The sequence below is a fragment of the Pagrus major genome, chromosome 23 (genome assembly GCF_040436345.1).
Source record: "Pagrus major chromosome 23, Pma_NU_1.0".
Taxonomy (NCBI): Eukaryota; Metazoa; Chordata; class Actinopteri; order Spariformes; family Sparidae; genus Pagrus; species Pagrus major.
In genome coordinates this window covers 2009776-2031660 of record NC_133237.1, presented here as the reverse complement: position 1 = coordinate 2031660, position 21885 = coordinate 2009776, and the positions used below count along the sequence as shown (strand labels likewise).

Here is a 21885-nt window from a genome sequence, read left to right as displayed (position 1 = left end):
AAGGGGAGTAAAGTAGCGTGTTCACCTGGGTGGTGTGTTGACATTACAGATGAGCCAGGGGTAAGGGGTAATAGTCAGGTAATGCAGTTTTAAAGGCATGAATTAAGAGTTCTGCACACAGGGGTTGTTTTAACAGCTGTTAACTCCTGTAGCCAAAGCAAGCCAAAATCAACTGTTTTGAGCATGTAAAAATATAGTGTATAGAATTAAATAGTAGGAGAATAGCAGTATAATATGCGCTGACTCTTTGAGTAGCCCTCTTAAAGGCCTATATTTAGCACATCATGGTGCCATATGGATTTGTGTGTATTATCCTTTTGCCATAAGCTTATCATCTCTTCATCAATTGGCACTCTTCATGCAGTATGTGCTTGGCAGCCGCGGTGCATCACTACGGGGACTAGAACCAATGTTAACAACAAGAATCAGACCTTCAGGGTATTCCACAGAAACAGACATGTTCCAGAGGCTGAAAGTGCCTCTGAGGTTTGCCAGGTATGTCTTCAACTGTTTCACAGTCAGTTAAACGTAATTTACTGGCAAACATTTCTTGTGCCTGTATGCCAGGGAGTGTGATGCTACGCTGAGCTTGTGGTATTCTAGGAAATGTTCACATGAATTTAGCTTCATTGTTGGTTGGTTACTTGTGTTTGTATTGTTCATGTATTGTACATGGACCTATACATATATGGAGAGGTGTTGTACATAGACTCAGGCTGATGTTTAGATTGTTTGTGCAGTAAAGTTGCCAGTGGCTTATATTTAATGTGTATATTCTGAAACTATGAAATTCCCACTTTTACAGTTACAGTGTGCAGACTTTATTGCATTGAATGATGAAGAGTAAGAGTGTTCATTTGTCTTAGAAAAACATTTAGACTATATAACACAACTCCTCTGAAACCCAGGTTGATTCAATTCTTAACATTTTAGTCACACTTCACTTTGTTAACAAAGTACTTTACATTTTGCCTCTCATTCACCCATTCATAAGATGCTAGCCTGCCTATTGGGAACAACTAAGGGTCCAGTGTCTTGCTCAATGTGGCAGAACACTTTTATCACCTCCACCAAGGAGGTTGTGTTTTCACCCGTGTCTGTTTGCTGGATGGTTTGTCAACAGGATTACATAAGATCTACTGAACAGATTCCCACGAAACTTGGATTGTAGGATAGGTCTCGGCCCAGAATAGACCCCATTAACTTTTGATTTTGATCCAGAGAAAAGAACGGATCCAGGATTTTTTTTCTCGCTCTCTCTAGCATTGTGAGATGGGGTGTTCCTCAACATTTTCGTTATTTCTCAGGGAATAAGGCATGGATCCTGACGGAAATATATCAGGTGTATTTAGGTGGCTGGTATCTATGAGTGAGTACAATTTGAAACAGATCCTGGATCTGGTGATCTTTAACTACAGTTAAGCAGTTATGGGTGGGTAAAATTTAGAGTGATACTGGGTTATCAAATTTGGTATTGGATTAGGCGTGATTGAATTAAAGAGGACTGTTGGGACTTGGTGTAGGTATGCACTAGTTTTCTTTCTACTTTCCTGTCCTGTTAACAATCACAAAACCCCTCAGTCTCAGATCTGTCTTGTGCTCCACTGAGGATACCAAGGTTGGAAACCTAAGTTGTGGAGTCATGGAATTATTTTATGAGATTCATGATAAATCCAGCAACTTTAAGGAACCACTATAAATCAAGAGAGGAGGAACATAATTACAAAACTGAGCCAAATTTAGCATAACGTAATCATCATCACACACCGCTATGGTAACTTTTCTATCATTTTTTTCATTTTATTTTTTAAAAGAACTTGATTGACAATGAAAAATGACTATTAGTTGTAGCCTGAGCAGGAAGCAATACAACACAGATGTTCAGAGGTTTGAACAGCAAATGACAACGCTAAGTAATGGATGTCAACTGAGGATTAAAATGCTGTTTCTAAATGGAGAGCGGGGCACTTGTGCATTAATGTGTTTAGGCATCTAAGCCCTCCTGCTCTGTTTGAATGTCTTTGGCTGTATAGTTGTCAGTGCTGTGGGATAGCAGAGGGAGTATTTTTTTGTAACATTTTTTTATATTCTATAATGTAATTTATCCATATGATTATATGTTAGAAAAACTCCAGATGCTAAATATTTAAAAATTTAAGTTTACACTAAATCCAATGTCCAATAACCCCAACTCATATTTTTTATAAGCTGGTGAAATGTTTCACACAGCCTACTTATTGTAACTGAGGAGATATTCCAGTAATCAATGACAATAATTCTTTAAAATGGACGGCTTTGCTGCGGATATCCTTTCCTTCTCATGCAACCTGAGCTCTGGTCTGAAGCACCAAATAAACTGTCTGTGGTGGAACAGAGAAAGATGACAGCTACTCTCTGAAAATGTGTGACGGATAAACCTTGCCAAGATAATTTCCTCCCTCGGTGCTTCCTGTGACCTTTTTTTTGTTTTTTTTATGTTTTGGCGACTTTAGTTATGTAAGAGATTAAATCTGAGGGTGAAGGTGGAGATGTTGGAGCGGACAGTCTGGTTAGCTGGAATTAGAGGCTGCCTGTCTGTGCAGACACACCAGCATGTGGCTGCTGGCTGAAGGCTGAAGGCTGGGCAAGCTCCGATCGACCGACCGTCCGACCTACTGGAGAATGTCAACATGCCAACCTTTTCAGTCATGTATAAAGGAGCTGTCATCATTAGCAGGTAACTAAAGAAACTAAAGGGAGGTGTCGGGTGTAGGTGTGTGTGGTCGGAACGCTGCTCGACGCTGCCGCTTGCCTACTTTTGTGAAGTGTTGAGTGTGTGTTGTATGGTGGTGCTGGAGTGATGTGTACTGCCTGTGTTAGTAGGAGAACAGGAGCATGTAAAGGTTACTGTATGAGGGGAAACAGCAGTGTTTGATTAAAGCAGGCTACAGTTACAGTTGGCGCGCTGAGCGGTGAACCAGTTAACGTGGCGCTGCCATTTATTGTGTTTGACCATAGCATGTTGACAGTAGAGGTGCTTTGTGTCCAAATGTATTTATTCTCGTGGATGTTCAGAGGAACAGATTCTGTATCAACACGTAGGTAGAACAACCTGGTTAAAGTGTGCGTGCGTGTTTTCTGCTTTTATTTTGGTGAGTGACCCACAGGACAGGACAGACCTCTCCATCTGTCGTCTGTGTCGCTCGTGCGCCGCGCGCAACGAGTGATTGTTGTCTTTGGTTTGCCTTCGCAACAACGGCCGTGCAAACGTAGCCTACATTTGATTTATACTGTTTCTTAAAAAAGTTTAACGATGTCATTAATGTAGGCTGCAGATGAGTGGCTGTGATGGAGAATTAAGCGGATGAACATCATGTGAATCCATAGCAGGGGTCAGGCTTCTGCATGCTTTCAGTGATTTCCCACTGATTAGTGATCTCCCAGTGACCAAACACAGCTACAGGCTACTGAGCCATCAGCACGCGTCCCTAGCTTCTCTCCTCCTGTCATATTTTAGCAGGCTCAAATGTTCAGTTTGGATGCTGAACCTGTAAAATTGTCTATCAGCACTTGTTTAAACTGAGGCTTTGTAATTATCAAGGCTGCAACTAATAATTATTTTCATCATTGATGATCCTGCTGTTTATTTTCTCGATTAAAGGTGCACTCTGTAGTTTTGTAATATTTATGAGAAGAGAAAGATCTTCATTGACTGTTTCTTTTCTGCGCAAACAAACTAAATAAACAAACTCTCTGTTTTCATGACTGAATAGACTGAATAAACAAACTGACCTTAAAGGACAACACAATTTATATTGTTTTACTTCTCTCAGAACAGCTTGTTTATTCACTTATAGAAAAAATACATATGTCTGAGTTTGTATTATTACCTCATTAATATTGTAAATATTAAAATTCAGACTTTAAATTCCTTATCGAAAACTACACAGTGCCCCTTTAATATTAGGTTGGTAAAACAATAAGATATTTCACTAACAGTTTGAAAATATAATGCAAGAGGAGAAAAAGTAGATAATTTGAGGAGCTGGAGCCATGAAATGTTTGATAGTTTTACTTGAAATTTGACTAAAAGGATAAATTCACCCAAAAATTAAATTCAGTCATCATCTCCTCCCTCCAAGCTGATGGAAAGTCAGGTGAAGTTTCATAGTCCACAAAACATTTCTGGAGCTTCACAGCAAAACAGCGTTGCAGCATTCTCCTAAACAACTGAAGTATCTGGAGACTTGTTTTAAGACATTAGAAAAACTGCGAAAAAACAAACATCAACTGGCTCCATACAGCTCGCCCATCATAATCCAAGTCTCCAGAAACCCAGAGAGCCCAGATTGATTAAAGAAGAAGTTATTTATATCGTATATCTTCACTGTAGCCACTAAGCTAAAAGCATTAGCAGACGCACCATCTGAAATGGGTGCACGAGCTCGACCACGTGTTGAGGGTGTGAATAACATCTTTACAAAATCAATTTGGGGTTTCAGGGCTTCTGGAGACTTGGATTACACTGGACGAGCTGTATGGAGCCACTTGATGTTTCTTCGGCTGTTTTTTTTAATTAAAAAGAAGTCCCTAGCTACTTCAGTCGTTTAGGAGAATACTGCCTCCCTGTTTTGCTGTGAAGCTCCAGAAATGTTTGTGGATTAAGAAAAATCCCTAAGAAAAACTTTCCATTGGCATGGAGGGGAGTAGATAATGACTGACCATTAATGTTTTTGGGTGAACTTATCCTTTAAAATCATGAATGGTCTGTCAAAATAAGAGAGTTCTAGATAACATTATTTTCTTCCAGATACCAAATCTGAAACCTGAACTCTGAATTGCCGGTTGCTACAAAGTACAAATTGGATACCAGTGCATTAACAAATGTAAATATAATATATATATATATATATATATATATATATATATATATATATATATATATATATATATATATATATATATATATATATATATTATTATTATTATTATTATTGTTAACAGCTATGTATTAGTTACTAACCTTGTGTGGATGTTCTGTTATGGATGTGCTTGAGGTTATACAGGTGCAGGTGTACAAATATTATACAAATGCAGGTGTACAGGACACTGCTGTGTAGTAGCAAGGTCCCTTGTCTGATAAATAAATTACGTGGTTTCAGACCGGTGAATAGATTTGTGTGCTTGCCATATCGATTCCCGCATTTTAGGCAGTATCAGATGCTATATTGATTTTAGATCAACCCTAATCAAATGGCTAATCATTGCTCTAATAATTATGTTAATGTTGAGCCAGAACCAACACAACAAACTGCCAGGGACACATGATTTTAGCTTACACAATATGAACATGCAATGCTCAACATTTTCCATTTAATTATTTTCAAAAACTTGATTCAATCATTTTAAGTGTGAATTTTGCCCCTCATGGAATCAAAACAATTTTTTAAAAAAGAATTAAGGGGGAAATTTAAAGAAATCTGGGATCATCTTTGCAATGAAAACAAATTTAGACTACTGCATATTGTGGCGATAGAGCAGCAAGCAATAGCACTAGCAATTTAGTCTACATTGGTGACATGAATATTTCTGCCTGAGTCACATAAGTAGATTTTCCTTTGCAATGGTGGTTGTTCAACAATGAAGACTCCCATGACCCCACACTGCATATGTCTTTTTGTTTTGATTTAGAGACCTTTTGTGGCAGAAATGAAATATTGTGTGTTTAGTTTAGTTTGTGTAGTAACAAATCAAAAATGGAACCAAAAATTAAATAAAACACTTGAAGATGTTCTGAAAATGGTGATCGCCAATGAAAGGTATGACACTTAGGTAACATGCACATGAATTGAGAGAATCTCCTAGGGTTGTGTGTTTACAGGTCATCAGTAGTATATGAATAGTCCTCCACACTTCTTACTGTCTTCAGATTTTATGAATAGTACATTCTGCTGTTGTGTCTGGCTCCATTTTAAGTTCACTGTGTCTACAATTAGCCTCATTGTTTCACTGACAGCAGTGGGGGTGCCCTGTTGTTACTGATGAGCCTTCTGCAGCTGAAATATTGATAATCCTTCTTGTCATTCGGGTGGCAACCAGACATGGAACTGTTCTCATTTCTAAGGTGGGAATGGTTGAATGGAATGGATATTTCCAAAATATGACCACCACAATCTCTTAATTTTACCAACATAGTGTTGCTCATAATATTTGCAGGCAAACAACAGAATCAAGTGTGAACTGGTTTGTCTTGGTAATCTCCAGTGTTGTACACCACCTTCTGTTGTGTATAGTCTGAGCAAATGGATGGTCTTGGATTAGGAATAAGGAATATTGGGCAAAACCAGAGTGGGCACTTCTTGTGCTGCACTGTTATGTAATGCTCCAATAATTTCTGCCAACCTCATCTTCAAGAGATTACCCACAGTACAGTGTGTGAGAGCACTGTCCAAGAAGATTTTTAGTGACTTAAATTTGTCCAGTTCACTTAACTGTTGCCCATTTCCTGTGGCTTATTTTCTATACCTTTATCCAGAACACTAAAGCAGAAATCAAAGAAAAGTTCACCCCTGAAATTATTCACTTCTACAATTCATCATATCAGACTATCCATCAATGTTAAGTTCAAATATAAATCCCTTAAAACATCTTAAAATGTATGAATCTGTAAATCCTTAAAATTAAAGATTAATTTAAAAAATGGTGCCCCCGTCAGTAGGGTGACATTGTTTGTCAGTGCCTGCCAAATGGTGACCCCGTCACTGATCAGTCATGTAGTGCACAAACCACAACTACTGCAAGACTCCCGATTACAAGACAGAAAGTCGTGTAATGTGAACAGGACAGCTATCTGACGACTTTGAAAGTCTGCAGTCTGACCAAGGCTACTTGGCAAAAGTGTGGACAAGATCAGTAGATTAGATTAGACAAATTCTGTATGGACAACCAATGCCTATCTATTTTATGTTTGTTTTGTATGAAAGGACCGTATCTTCATTAGCTTTAAGTACTGTATGAGATAGTAACTCCAGTTCATTGTTTTGTAATGTCATGTGTAATTTCATGTGTTTTACTGTTCTGGATGGATTGGTGTATGAGGTGGCAGCAGCACGCACACACACACACACACACACACACACACACACACACACACACACACACACACACACACACACACTTAGCAACTAATGGCAGATAGTGTCAACAAAACAGTAGTCTCACTGTTGAGTTGAGCTCCATCTCTGCCTGAGTGCATCAGGTTTGGGTGTGTCTCCAAGTTGAAGGCAGCTGATTGAGTTCACCAGGTGAAGACGATCTGGAAATCAGGGGGTTTGGAGGCACTCACTCACAGGACAATGAGGTGTGAGCAGTGTGTGAGAGAAATGGTTGGAGAGTCTGGATTTGGGAAAAGGAGACTGCAGGACTAAAGCTTGGTTCAAAGAAGGAAGAAGGAGCCGGTGAGCTTTCAGTTAAGTGTCTGTGCTGCTTGCATTGGGGTTGTGGGCTGTGAACTAATTATGTGATGAAATTCAGGTTACAATGTAAAGTATTGAATAAGTTATGTGATTAAAATGCAAGTTAAAATGGTATCTAGTTAATATCATGTGGGTTGAAAGCACAGTTAATAAGGTGGTGTATTTTTAAAAAGTATTCAAGCTAAAAGTAATTTGATAAAGAATGATGTGTGTATTTACGGGAGTTAAAAGCTATCAAAGTTTGTAAGGTTAAAATCATCATTAGATAGTGCTTTAAAATGTATTTAATTTATTTTGGGGGTTTAAGTATGGGTAGTTTCCACTTATTTTCAAGATTGATTTCTAGTACCTTTTTAAAAATTAAGTAGTTGATTTTGGGTTATGTTGATTGATTATTGATTCTTGGGTTACATTTTTCTTGACTTCTATTTGTGTTTAAGGTTTTTCACCTGCTATTGGCCTTGGTAACTTTCAAAGAAAAGAAAGAAAGCTGAATCTTGGTCATTGAGTGAATTCCAGTCCAATCTTCTGAAGCAAGCTGCCTTTTCAAGTGGGGGAAGCTGCAGTTTAAACCTCACAAGAGTGAGGGCCACTTGACAGTGAAAAACCAATGTTGTGAAGACTGGAGAGGGGAATCCTGAACAGCAACTGGCCAGGCCTGGAAGTCCATAGGCCTGGTAACACACTGGACATCACCTTTCCCAATCCTGCTGGAAAAGAAGATGGCTGACTTAAAGTCACTGGAGCAGCTTAAAGCCAATAGGACATCTGCGAAGCGGCAATTGTCCCGGCTGGCCAGCAACATTGTCCGGATGCACGCCATAATGCCTGAAGAGGAGCTCAAAGACTGTTTCAAAAAGCTCATAATTGAGGCCAACAAAGTCATGGAAGCCAATGATGATGTGGAGGCCCAGTATCTTGCAGAGGTGGAGCTGGATGCAGATTCTGATGAAGTTCCCGGGTTGAGCGAGCACCAAACGGCCGATACTGGGAAAGCGGCAGGCGAGTGTGAGATGAAACTGAAAGAGCTGAAGGACCTCATTCAAAAGACACTCTGGGCCAACTTCGGAGAGGAGGAACTGACGATGGCGGTAAAGGCTGCAGAGGAGAAAGTAAAGAGTGTGATTTCCTTTGAACCTGGCAGAAATAAAGAGGCCTTTGACTTCATGTTCGACTATATGGAAAGACTGGTTAAGAGGGCGAAGGAGCTGCACACACAGTGGAAGTGTTGGGCCCCTCCAGCCGAGCAGAAAGACTTCCAGCTGCGTGTACGAGGGCTTGAGCAGATCGTTCCCGAGTTGATGTCCAGAAAAGCAGAATTCATTGAAGCAAAAGCTAAAAAAGACGCCGAAAGAGTTGTGAGTGCAGCTCCCATCAGCTACCGAACATCAGCCATTAGACTGAAGCCAACCTCCCTCCCCAAGTTTACTGGCATCAGGCGAGACTTTCATTGCTGGAAAAGAGGCAGAGGCAAGGAGAACCCACTGGGTCAAGAGAAGTCAAAAAGTTCCAGCTCCTTGACAGTTTGGATGATAAAATAATGAGAGATCTTCGATTAATGACCTATAACACAGCAGGTGACATCTTTCGGGTCCTGGAGAACCGTTTTTGGAAGCCAAACTGCGATCGCCATCGAAATAGTTGAGGAGCTCCAGAGACTTCCAGCTGTCAGAAGTCACCAGCCCAAGAAAGTTGTTGAGCTCATTCAAGCTGTTGAGAAAGCCCTTGAAGACTTGAGTGACCTTGGTGACACTGGTGCTGTAAAGAACCCTCTGGTGACAAAGTCAATAGAAAGCAAGCTTCCTGATGCATTGAAAAAAGAATGGCTTCTCTATGCAGCTGAGAGAAGCAGTGCTGATCTAGAGAAACGCTTTGACAGTCTTCTGACCTTCCTCAAGAGTCAAGAGAGGATCTATGAGCAGCTGGACCAACTGAGGGATGAAGAGCCACCAAGGAAGGAAATCCGACCTCAGCAAAGGCAAGCCAGAACCAGAGCCTCAAACCAGTCAAGTAACCATCTCTCAGGATGTATCGTCTGTGGGGACATTAAGCATAAGAAAAAGCTGTACTTCTGCAGAAAGTTCCGTGTGCTCAAGCTCACAGAGAAGAAGGATGCAGTGCGAAAACTGGGAGCCTGCTGGAACTGTCTGGAGGTCCATGATGATGAGAATCACTGCAAACCATTCCTGTACAAAAATCCTGAGTGTGAGGATAAGAGAGCCGCAGACCACCACTACTATCTGTGTCCCAACGCTGAAGCATCCAGAGGCAGCACGGCCCAGAGGAGGAGCAAAGGCAGCACAGTGGGAGGTGGCAACGAGAGGAATTACACCGAGGCCCAGGAAGAATTCTTCAGAAAGCTCTCACCTGAATTAGCCCAACAATGCCGGGACGCATTCTGCAACACAGCAGCAAGCACCTCCCATGTCGCAAAGAGTCACTCAAGTCTTCTGGCAGAGAGCGGCCTAGCGGAGTGGCCTGTCATCATGATGCTTTTGGAGGTAACAGCCAATGCTTGGCAGAAAATTGGGACCCTGATTGACCTAGCTTCTGACCCCAATTATATCACCAATGAGGCAGCAGGTCGGCTCAATCTCAGAAGCGAAGACATCACGCTTGTGGTCCATGGTGTAGGAGGCATGAAAGTCTTCATCAAAACAAAGCGGTACCTCCTGAAAATCCGTATTAACACCCCAAGAGGCACTCTCAGGTCCCACCAGCTGGTTTGCTACGGCTTGGACAGCGTTGCAGATATCCACGGACATGTGTCAGCCAAAAAACTGCAGGAGTTCTTCCCAGACATCCCGCTCAGCGACCTGGCAAGGCCAAGAGAGATCCAGCTCCTTGTAAGTCACAAGGAGGGTCAGCTGGCTCCGCAGAAAATCCGCACGGTGGGGGACCTTGTTCTGTGGGACGGACCAATGGGAAAGACAGTTGCCGGCTCCCATACTGGGCTGTTTGAGGAGGTCACTGTATCAGCCCACACGTCGAGGGCGCACTTCGCAAGGTCTATGCGAACTGCTGCTGTGAAGTATGAAGAACACACCTGCATAGTCCCCATTCATCCCCCACAAAACCAGCAAGCCCCAATTGCTGCCCAACCTCAGCAATCCAGTTGTGCTGCTACTACATCCAACTTCCTCGACTGGTGGAAATGGGACAGCATCGGTGCTGGCTGTGTCCCGAGATGTGGGGGCTGTCGGTGTGGAAACTGTCAGCCAGGCAGCAAAGAAATGACCCTCGCTGAAGAAAGGGAGCTGGAGGTGGTAAAGAGTGGGCTCACATATGTAGCTGCAGATGACCACAGTGAGAGGCCTCACTGGCACACCAAGTACCCGTGGGTGGAAGATCCAGCCACATTACCAAACAACAGGAGTGCAGTTGAGGCCACATTCTTGAGGACTGAGAGGCAGCTGGCCAGAGAGCCAGAGTGGAAGGCCGCCTATGCTGCTCAAGTTCACGAGATGGTCGAGCGCTGGGCCGCAATGAAGTTGACCAAAGACGTCCTTCATGCATGGACTGGCCCAGTATGGTACATCAGCCACCTCATCGCACTCAACCCACACACCGTCACAACTCCGGTGAGACTGGTCTGGAACAGTAGTCAAAAGTGCAGAGGGGTGAGTCTCAATGATCTCCTGCTAAAAGGGCCAGACGTCCTCAACTCAATCCGTGCTGTGCTTCTCAAATTCCGGAGGGGAGGGTTTGCTGCTCTGGGAGACTTAAAAAAAAAATGGACAATTCAGTGTGGCTGGAAGATCAAGAGGTGCATTTGCATAGGTTCCTGTGGCGTGACTCCGAGGAGGAGGAGCTGGGTGAATATGCAGTCATGAGAGTTAACATTGGAGACAAGCCAGCAGGTTGTATCGCTCAACTCGCCATGACAGAGACAGCTAATCTCCCCCAGTTCAGCCACCTTGAGGAAGAGCGCCGAGTGCTACAGGAAGACAGCTACATCGATGACCTCTTGACCTCCCATGACAACTTGGACCAGCTTAAAGTCATCACAGAAAATGTGGAGCAGATCCTGAAAGCAGGAGGGTTCGAGTTGAAGCCATGGGTATTCTCTGGTCAAAGTAGGAGGGAGTCTTCTGGAAAACAGGAACAGGTGGCTACTCCAAGGACTGTGATTCTGCCGAATCAGCTCAAAGAGGAGGACAACAAAGCTCTTGGCCTCAGCTACACCCTGGAAGATGACAAGCTTCATGTCATGGTTGGGATAAACTTCTCAAAAAGGAAGAGGAAAATGAGACTCGGACAAGACCTTCGACTGGAGCAGGTGAGAGCTCAGACGCCAGACCCACTGACCCGACGAGAGTTACTCAGCCAAGTTTCTGGGCTGTATGACCCAATTGGTCTGACGACGCCTGTAAAGCAAAAAGGGGCCATTTTGGTTCGGAGAGCATTTCAGGAGGCCAAACCCAAGTGTAGTACCATCAAAGACACTTGGGACCTTGCACTATCAGGAAAGCTCAGAGTAGATGCCATCAGCCTCTTTGAAGAATACGCTCAGCTGAGCAAGGTCAAGTTTGATAGAGCCCTGACACCAGCGGGCGCACTGGCTGAACCCGATGCAATCACCTTCTCCGATGGCAGCGAGAATGCTTACGGTGCCGTCCTGTATCTGCGGTGGGTCTGTGACCAAGGTTCTACGGTGAGGCTGGTGGAGTCTAAAGCTAAGCTGACTCCCTTGGACCACAAGGGGGAAGCAGTCAAGGCAGAGCTTTGTGGAGTAGTGTTCGCCGCCCGTTTAAAGAAGTACTTTGAGCAACATGGCCGAATTCAAGTCAAGCAGTGGTACCACTTTGTTGACAGCCAAACAGTCCTTGGTGCAATTCAACTTGAGAGCTATGGCTTCCAGACCTTCTTCGCCAACAGGATTGGAGAAATCCAAAGCAGCACGCAACTTCAGGATTGGTGGTGGATCCACTGAACATTGCGGATATTATCACTCGTGGGGCTAGTCCAAGAGATTTGGATGGAAATTCACCATGGCAGCAAGGACCAAAGTTCCTGAGTCTACCAGCTGATGAGTGGCCAATTAAAGGAATAGTTCACTCTAAAACAAAATTCAGTCATTATCGACTCACCCACATGCTGATGAGATCTCTGGTGTAGTTTCTTATTCCTCAAAGTGCAGCTGGAGACCTGGGGGGGTACCCTCCGGCAGGAATAATCCATATAACGAGCATAAGTGGCGACCGAGAGGAAAAGGTCCATAAAACTACACAAAAACTTTGTAATATTCCTCCATACTGCTCGTCCGCTGCAATCCAAGTGTCCTGAAGTGGCGACATCCAGAGTTTACTCGAAACGACGTCATTTAGTACATTTTTCTAGCCTAAACAGTCACTATGCTATATCTGCCTGGAGGCACGCTCCGCATTCACGCGAGTCTCCCTCACAGCCGATTGCACTACGGAAGCCGCGCCGGACAAGATGAACGAGACTGCTTTGAGCGACCGTGCGACACACAAACACAAGAGGGATCTTCCTGCACTAGTGATTTGAAACTTTGACACTCACAGCAGGATGTAAATACCGGTGTGTATCTATCGCGAGTCTCGTTCATCTTGTCCGGCACGGCTTCCGTAGTGCATTGGGGTTGTGGGCTGTGAACTAATTATGTGATGAAATTCAGGTTAAAATGTAAAGTATTGAATAAGTTATGTGGTTAAAATGCAAGTTAAAATGTTATATAGTTAATATCATGTGGGTTGAAAGCACAGTTAATAAGGTGGTGTATTTTTAAAAAGTATTCAAGCTAAAAGTAATTTGATAAAGTGATGTGTGTATTTACGGGAGTTAAAAGCTGACAAAGTTTGTAAGGTTAAAATCATCATTAGATAGTGCTTTAAAATGTATTTAATTTATTTTGGGGGTTTAAGTATGGGTAGTTTCCAATTATTTTCAAGATTGATTTCTAGTACCTTTTTAAAAATTAAGTAGTTGATTTTGGGTTATGTTGATTAATTATTGATTCTTGGGTTACATTTTTCTTGACCTTCTATTTGTGTTTGTGTTTAAGGTTTTTCACCTGTTATTGGCCTTGGCAACTTTCAAATAAAAGAAAGAAAAGAAAGAAAGCTGAATCTTGGTCATTGAGTGAATTCCAGTCCAATCTTCTGAAGCAAGCTGCCTTTTCAAGTGGGGGAAGCTGCAGTTTAAACCTCACAAGAGTGAGGGCCACTTGATACTCACCAGAAAGACTTTATTTGTAAGACTGTATTTGTCCAGGAATTACAGGGACTATTTTACTGGCTGTGGTTCAGGAGGTAGAGCAGGTCATCCAATGATTGGAGGGGTGGTGGTGCGATGCATGTCAGAGTGTCCTTGGGCAAGATACTGAAGCCTGAATTGCTCCTTGTTAGCTCAATGTACATATACTGCCACCAGTGTATGAGTGTGTGTGAATTTGGCATATGTTGTAAAGTGCTTTGAGTTTTGTATTTAATATGTACCTTTTACCCTTTTACTCCGCACTGTTGTGCCAACAAGTCATGTCAAGAGGATTATAACTTGTGACACTCAGATGCAATATGCTGGTCATATTGTATACAGCATATAATCTTTGTAGAATATTATTAGTCTACTACTTGCAGATTGTATACAAGAAATAAGAATATTCAACTGCTTTACACTGTTGAGTGTGCTTCTGCAGTGTAACAGACTCAAAACCTAGTTAGAATTTGTAGTCCGGATTTGGTAGACAGCTTGTGGTTTGCTCTTGACCTAGTCCAACATACAGTAGATTTGGCAGTTGCACAAACATAAAAGACTGACAACCTACATGACTCTGTCAGCTGTTTACACAGATAAAAAAAGAGGACAATGTGCTCCTGGACTCCTTCAGCATATTTTTATATTACAAACATAAGCAAGATTTTAAAAATGTCAGCTTTTTATATTATTTGTGCATTCAATAGTCACAAGTACTTATCAGTGTATGGGAGACACAATTTTTTAAAAAGTGAATGTCTTGCAGTGCTTGCCAGGGTGTCAAGTGTCTCTAATGTGAAACACTCTCTGAGAGAGACATACTGTAAGGCTCTGTATTCTTCACAAAGTCAAACCCCTCTCAAGCACCTGTCTTCACACTGAGTAGTCATAGTCTGAATGTGAGGCTTTGCAACTGAGGGGTTTAGCTCTCAACGTTTGTGCTGTACTTATTTTCTCCTCTTTTCCTTCCTTTCTCCTCCACGTTTCTCCATCCCTCTTCCCTCCATCTTTAACAGGACACTAATGGGTCCATACGGTGTAGACCGAGCTGTTCATTCCATGGAGTTTACAGACTGTGAGAATGGCCTGGGTATGTTTTTTCTTTTTTTCTTCAGTGACTATGAATAAACAGCCCTGCTAAAGATTCCTCAAAGCAAACATGTTGAAACTTTGTTTTCTGCATCTCTTTCACTGCTTGTAGTCTATAACTGCTTATATAGTCCATGGTTGTCAGGGGCTGGGGCCTGTGCCAGCATTTACTGGGTGACAGACAAGGTACACCCTGGACAGGTTGTTAGTCTATCACACAGCTAACAAAACACACAGACGAAACTTACTCCAATTCACCTATGCTGCATGCATGAATTCCATACAGAAAGTAAAACACTTAACCCACATAATCCATGGAAATCCATGAACAACTAACACAACATGAATTTGGCACAACATTACTTTCAATGTGACAGGATGTGGAGGGATGAGGTCATGTTCAGAGTTAAAGTTAAACTTACTTTAATAAGGTGCACAAACTATTACTATATAACTATACAGTGAAAAGCATGGTGGTTGTGTCCACCAGATGAATGTATGCGCATTATTTGCTCTTATTTGCTATTTGGAGATCAGGTTGATGAGAGTGCTGAGACTAAAGTTGTATGTCGGACAAACAAAAGAGGCTAAAATATCTGTGATTTTGTTACTATAGCCCCTGTTACACTGGCTGCTCAAAGTCAGCCCCTGTGGCCTGTGTGTCTGCCTCGCTGTGTGGTATAAATCGTATGAAAATAGAATGAGAAGACATTGTTGTTCTGTGTTTAAGCCAGCAGCAGAGGTAGTAAAGAGCTGAATTAACGTGAGTGTAAAAAGTGTGAGCTGCCAGTAAGGCACATGCTGACACACACTACTGTTACACTTTGTGCCCTCTTTTGCTGGGATGCTATTAGGGCAGCGTGGTATGACGTCAAAACAGTATTACAGTATTTTTAGGCTGTATAGGGATACACCATATACTGTATATCTCGATATTTTGAAATGTCCTCAAAAGCACTTCATAAATGTTACGATTAAAGGTGCAATATGTAAGAATTGGCCACATGTTGAATTAATACTGAAAACAAATAGGGGGCAGTATATTACTAGAGTTACTGCTAACTGCTGCTAAATGTACCTTCTGTTAGCTAGTTAGGTCTGTTGGCCTCACAGCTAGTGGTCCGGACTGGGAGCTCAGAGCACTGGGGTAGTGTTGATGTTTAAAGCGCAAGCACAAGAGCTTTGGACAAGGACAGGCTGGGGCTAGCTGGTTATCATGCTAACTACAGTAGATATCTCTGCAACACAATACATAGATGGTATAATGTCAAAACATCTTCAGATAATTGAGTTGTTATCGACTAAAATCTTTAGTCGATAACAGCGTCGCTTAAAGCGTCAGATCACAGTATTTTTGACCAAATACCTCCATATTAGATTTATGATAAATAATCATCAGTAATGTGGATATAATGACTAAGTGGGTAAAGGGAAGTGTTAGAACACGTAGAACAGTCTGGCAAGGTCTGAAAATTACAACACTTACTGAAATGCAGCCTTTAAAACAAGGAAAAGACAACACTTATGTTATATTGTGATAATACGGTCTCCAAAATCTCATACGGTATATAGTCTCATATCACGATAACAATATATATCGTTTATATTGCCAAGCTCTAGATGCCATCTAAAACCACACACTGGGGTGGCATTATGCCACAGTTGTTTGGTTCAGTGTAGCAACTCAAAGCCAGCTGGTCATTTTTCCAGCAGTATTGCGGGATATCTGTTAAAAATAGAATGAAACCTTTTACATTACACATAGTCACGTGATCCATTGTTAATGCATAAATATTATTAAGTGCATATATAATATATATATATATTATTATTTTTATTTTTATTTATTTAAGTATTTATTTTTTGTGCTCCCTGTATTGCAGTCATAGCAGCTCATTTTGTTAGTTTGTAGATATCTTATAGCAATTGTTAGATGCAAGTGGTGTGACATCTCATCAAAAAGGGATTCCACACCCCTGGTACATCCATTATAGGTAAAAGTCTACTACTTTGAAGTCCACATCACATGCTCAGTGTAAACTAACAACATAATGGCTACTCCCTGGCAATGGAGCCTGATTTTGAACAGCTGAAATCATTTAAATCCTACTTTTGAAGGGCTTTTCTATGCAGAGTAGGTATCCTCGTGTGTTTGCCTGACAGGGGAAGTAGGTCATGTTGCAAAGCCCTAACCCACTTAACTCAGCTTGGTTAAGAATGCAGGGAGCTGCTGTTGTTTTTATCCTTACTTCACTTCCACATCAGCGTGCTGGTGGAGCTTGTGCCTACGCAAGGACAAACAGCCCATACACATGAATACAATTACAGTCAAACTGCTTTACACAAGTGGGAGTATATTCACAGATATAAACATCCAAACATCTGTAGCTAATTGTAAATGTTAGAGTAAGAATATGTATTTATTTTAATCCCTACATAATATAGCTGCACGTGTTGCACTTCTCCTACAGACTTATTATACACAATATACGTTCAAATAAGCAATTGGAATACGTTTGACAGCTGAACAGCTCTGTTTTGAGAAAATACAGCCCACATCAGAGCTTTCTGGATTTCCTATTAGATATTTAGAGTATAGTATTTTTTATACATGCTCCTGGTGGTTAGACCAGTTCCTTTCATGGTAGCCCACTGCTATCGAGTGTGAATGTGAGATACATTCTGAAGCACTCTGGAAGAAGCGCAGTATAAATGCAGTCTGTTTACCATGAAGAGAGGCATGTCAGTGTGGCTGGAAGGTTTGGACAGGATTTAAACATTTTATTTTCCTCACTTTCCTCCGGCTCTACTTAACTGTGTTGCATTGAACAATGAGTAAAGAAAAAAATGCAAGTATTCTCCAGAATACAGTATTTGTATTGCATCCAATAGTTGAGATATAGCTGGCATGGATGTCTTAACCAAATTACAACAATTATCAATAAGAAAAGGCATAACTCCCGTCAGCAAAGAATAACACAAAATTTGGCATATCACCATAGACTCTGGAGCGTGAAAACAAGCATTAAAGGGGGGAAATGCATGCCAAAAAGGTCTTTAAAAACAGTTAAGCTCATGAATCTGCAAATGTATATATTTTATAAACAGAAAAAACACAGCTTACTGTAGAATCACACACCATAATTATACAAAATACGCATAGCGTAAATTGTAAACAAGTGAACAAAAAGGCTTGGAAGAATAAAAGTAGTAGTATGCAAGACAATTTTGTCTCCAGACTTTGCATCAGGGCTGGACAATGGGAAAATACTTCTGCATCCACCATATGAACTTGAAGTAATAACATGAAGATTGAATATAAAGTGTTAAAATAGCAGTGATAGCATGTGAGGAGAGAGGTGGAGGAAAGGCTGAAGATGTTTGTGTGTGTGTGTGTGTGGGCCCACATCACTGAAAGCAGCAGACAGGTGAGAAGAAAAGCAGCTTATAGTCGTCCAACTTAAGCACGTGCAAGTGTACATAGTGTTCCATTACATACAGCCTAAAGACCCCCTGACTGTGCATCTGAAGCCTCCACCGCAGAAGAGGGAGTCTGTTGTGCACACTGTAAAGTCTCCTGCTGTCCTACACTGAGGACAGCACATGCTGTCCTCAGTGTAGGACAGCAGGAGTGGGACGGTGTTCATAACAAACATCATATCTGACAGTTTTGTCTGAGTGGCCTTTAAAGAAGCAGATTTTCAGTCCTGTGATATCCAGAAACGGTACTGTGTAGTTTACTAAACATGCTATTTTTTATGCTCTTATATAATATTTAGACAATAATAAACCGTTTTTACAAGCAACTATGCCTTTTTCATCACATTGAATTTTAAGATCTTTACAAGGTCTTAAAGTGTTGGAACATTTAATCCTTGAAACAAACATGCCCTTGACGCATCATGAACAGGAAATAATGACTTGGAAAACAAAATGTGAAGCTGAGCAGGAGGGAGAGAGACATGTCTTTTATATTTGCTCCAGCTGTTTATGCATTAGAATTATGTTTTTCTTATCTGATGGGAAGCGGGGGGAGGAGAGTGCTTTGAGGCTGAACAAAAGAACAAGAGACTGTTTTCCTCAGAGAAGAGTAAGAAGAGAGGGAGGACTGAGTCAGGGAACTTTATAAGCCCATTCTTCCAACAGGCGATAATTAACATGCGCCACTTTGCTCCAGACCCAATTAGCGTTACCATTTTGTCTCTGTGGTAACAGGCCAACAGCAGCCTTAAGCTGAAGAAGCCCTGATCTAATGGTTAGATGAAGCACACTTAACCAGCTTCAGGCCATAGTCACTTGTAATGTATATACTCCAAGTACAGTGATGGAACATGTCTGTGGGAGGAGATCTGAAGGAAATATAGAGGCAGTCTGATTTGAGTGTGTTCTGTTCAGCGGAGCAGGAATATGTTCATAGAATGGACAGGCCAACATTTGCCAGTTCAGCCATTTAGTCCATTGGTTGATCTGTCTATTTATACTATACATCACTCTGTTTGACCATCAGCTCAATGGTGCAGTGGCTACTACAGCCGTGTGAACGTGTTTTAGCAGGAGGGGCTGTGTTCTCAACCAACTGACTGCAGCTGCATTAATGGATCATAAATTGGGAACTGAGGACATTTTTGTTTAAGCTGTTTTAAGAGGCAAATTGTAAGATATGGCCAGAATTTTAGTTTAACGCATTCAAACATTATCAGCAGAGTGTGAAGAAACAACAGTGTTGACATGATATCAAAGAAGTATATGTTCTGTGTTGCTGAGATATCTACTGAAGTTTGCATGCTAACCAGTTAGACTTGGCCCGTCTTGTCTCGTAATACCACTTTGTACCTCAAGAGGCGATAGTCTGATAGTATAGCCCCTGTAGTTTTAGCTGGTAGATATATACCAGCTTCTAGTTTAGTAGATGAATAAAATAAACTCTCAAAATGTTAGGATTTTTTTTTCCACATACATAAAAATACAAGATAAACCGCTGTGCAAGCGGTGACCATGGTTAGCTTAATGTGGTCCTCAAAACCAACAAACTCCATCAGCATCAGAAGCTTGTAAGAAAATGCGCATCAGCTACAAAACCTAGCTAGCTACACTGTAACCTCTTAAAGAACAACCATAAATCCCCCTTAAATTGTAAGGCATATTATGTAGACAAAACAAATTTAAAAAATTGAAAATAAATACTGGGTCATGGGAAAGAGAGGATTGGGCATCCGTCATTGAAAGGTTGTTACCAGTAATGGCCCTTTTAATCTGACTTAACAGATGTAGACTGTTGGTATAAAGCCTGCCATCGGGCGCCTATATCATCCCTTCCTTCAGCTATCTGTATGTACTGTTTTTAAAATTCCCATTACTACAACAACCTCTGAGCTGGCAACCTTCACGCTGAAATTGTCAAGTCAAGAGGCACTGTCACTGCATCCTGGGTTAAACGAGACCAAGATGATTGTGATTGGTTTAAAGACATGTAAACAAGCCAGAACTTCTTTTTCCCAATACCAGGTCTGGCTCTCAGAGACTAAGGCCCTTGGAATCAAAGAATGACTGGAAAGCTGACTTCTGTGACCCTCTCAGTCCTCTTCTGTCAGCAATGTACCAATAAAATGGCAGCTGCTGAGAAATGACCTCACCCCCACTCCCCTGAGATCACAAGATTTAAAATCCCATCTGTACCAAGTTATTATTATTCATTTATGTACTCCAATTAGCATTTGTACCATTTGGAGTTGACTAGAATTTCACTGTGGAACCTGGAAAAGTATTTACACGTAGTGATGTATTTGTGACTTACAGGTTTAATGAATCTAAATAAACAGTGTCATACCTTTTGAAACATAAATCTGAGGACTTAATTGTGCTTGGTGGTTTCAGTCATACAGTGCATGCTGCCAGGGACAGGAAAACTCTACACTGTGATATCAATAAATAAGGCAACTGGATAGTGAATTGACCATTGCATTTTACCTGCTGTGAGGTCAAGAGCAAGTAGAAAGTCAATATGAAATAAAATCTTGAAACTCTTAAATTAACTCCTAAACTCATACAAGTCATTAATGCCACGATTTATTGCAAAATTACTTAAGAAAAAGTAGAAAACATTTTTTTTCTTCTCCTTCCAACAGGAATTAAAGTGATTGGTGGTGTGAAGGAACTAACTGGAGAAGAGTTTGGAGTCTACGTCAAACGGATTTTACCAGGTGGCCTTGCTTCAAGTGATGGTAAGGAGTAATGTTGTCTTCTTCTGTTACTTCATTTCAAATATACTGTTCTGATTTGTTTTATCTAAACAAGTTAGAGGTGCAAAAAGTAAGTTGTGTATAAAAACACAAAGTATGACCAAAGAGACAATCCATAAAAGGAACAATACGGAAGAATAAGCTATAGATCATCATCTCAGGGTGCCGTGTCCTGTTTTATCTCCTATCTCCTCCTCTCCAAAGCAGCTCAAACCTCTGGTGAAAGAGGTGACTTTAGTCACTCAAAATACTGTGGATATATTTAAAATGGAGTCATATTATGTGTCTATCTGATTCTGATGAACTTCTGTCTTCATAATCCAATTACACTGCCATCAAATGACGTCACACAAGTCTTCTCCACTACACCAAGCTTCATCCGCCACACACTTTTCTCAATCACAGCTTGATAAAAGCAAAATAGTCATCCTTAATTACTAGGTATTTAAAGCTGGAGAATCTTTCAGGTAATTCACTGAGTCAAGGGTGAGTCAGACTAATTACATTTCAAATCAATCACCATGTCACTTTTTTGTTGTCTTTACACCATCATCACAACAGACTGTGCAGACTGTTGAAAACATAGCCATAGTGTACATCAGCCAGCTCGTTTTGAAGCCTAGATTTAGGTTTATTCTTTTATTTGTCAAAAAATCAATCAATTAGTGGAACCAGAAGATCCAGATTTACAAGGTGACAATAGAGTATCGTGTTTTATTATGGGTCATTGGTCTGTACTAAATGTGATTGTCCTTATAGCACCCAGCAATGGGTGTGCATATGTTGTTGAAGTCTCCTGTCCCTGTATAAACTCACTGAGGCGTTAACTTGTGCTAATTTGCAAATCAAATGAAGTGTGATTCATGAATGGACTTTTGTTGGTA

At 41.2% G+C, this 21885-nt stretch overlaps 1 protein-coding gene across 2 annotated transcripts in view; it reads left to right on the top strand.

Moving 5' to 3' along the window:
• The first annotated feature begins 7302 nt into the window (after positions 1–7302).
• Positions 7303–21885, top strand: part of LOC141019795 (syntaxin-binding protein 4) — a 72853-nt gene continuing 58270 nt past the window's right edge. For both annotated transcript variants that reach the window (XM_073494801.1, XM_073494800.1), the window contains exons 1-3: positions 7303–7436; positions 14690–14763; positions 20888–20983. In XM_073494801.1, coding sequence (XP_073350902.1) covers positions 14697–14763; positions 20888–20983 — 163 coding nt within the window. In that variant the 5' untranslated portion in view covers positions 7303–7436; positions 14690–14696. The remainder of the gene's footprint in view (positions 7437–14689; positions 14764–20887; positions 20984–21885) is intronic.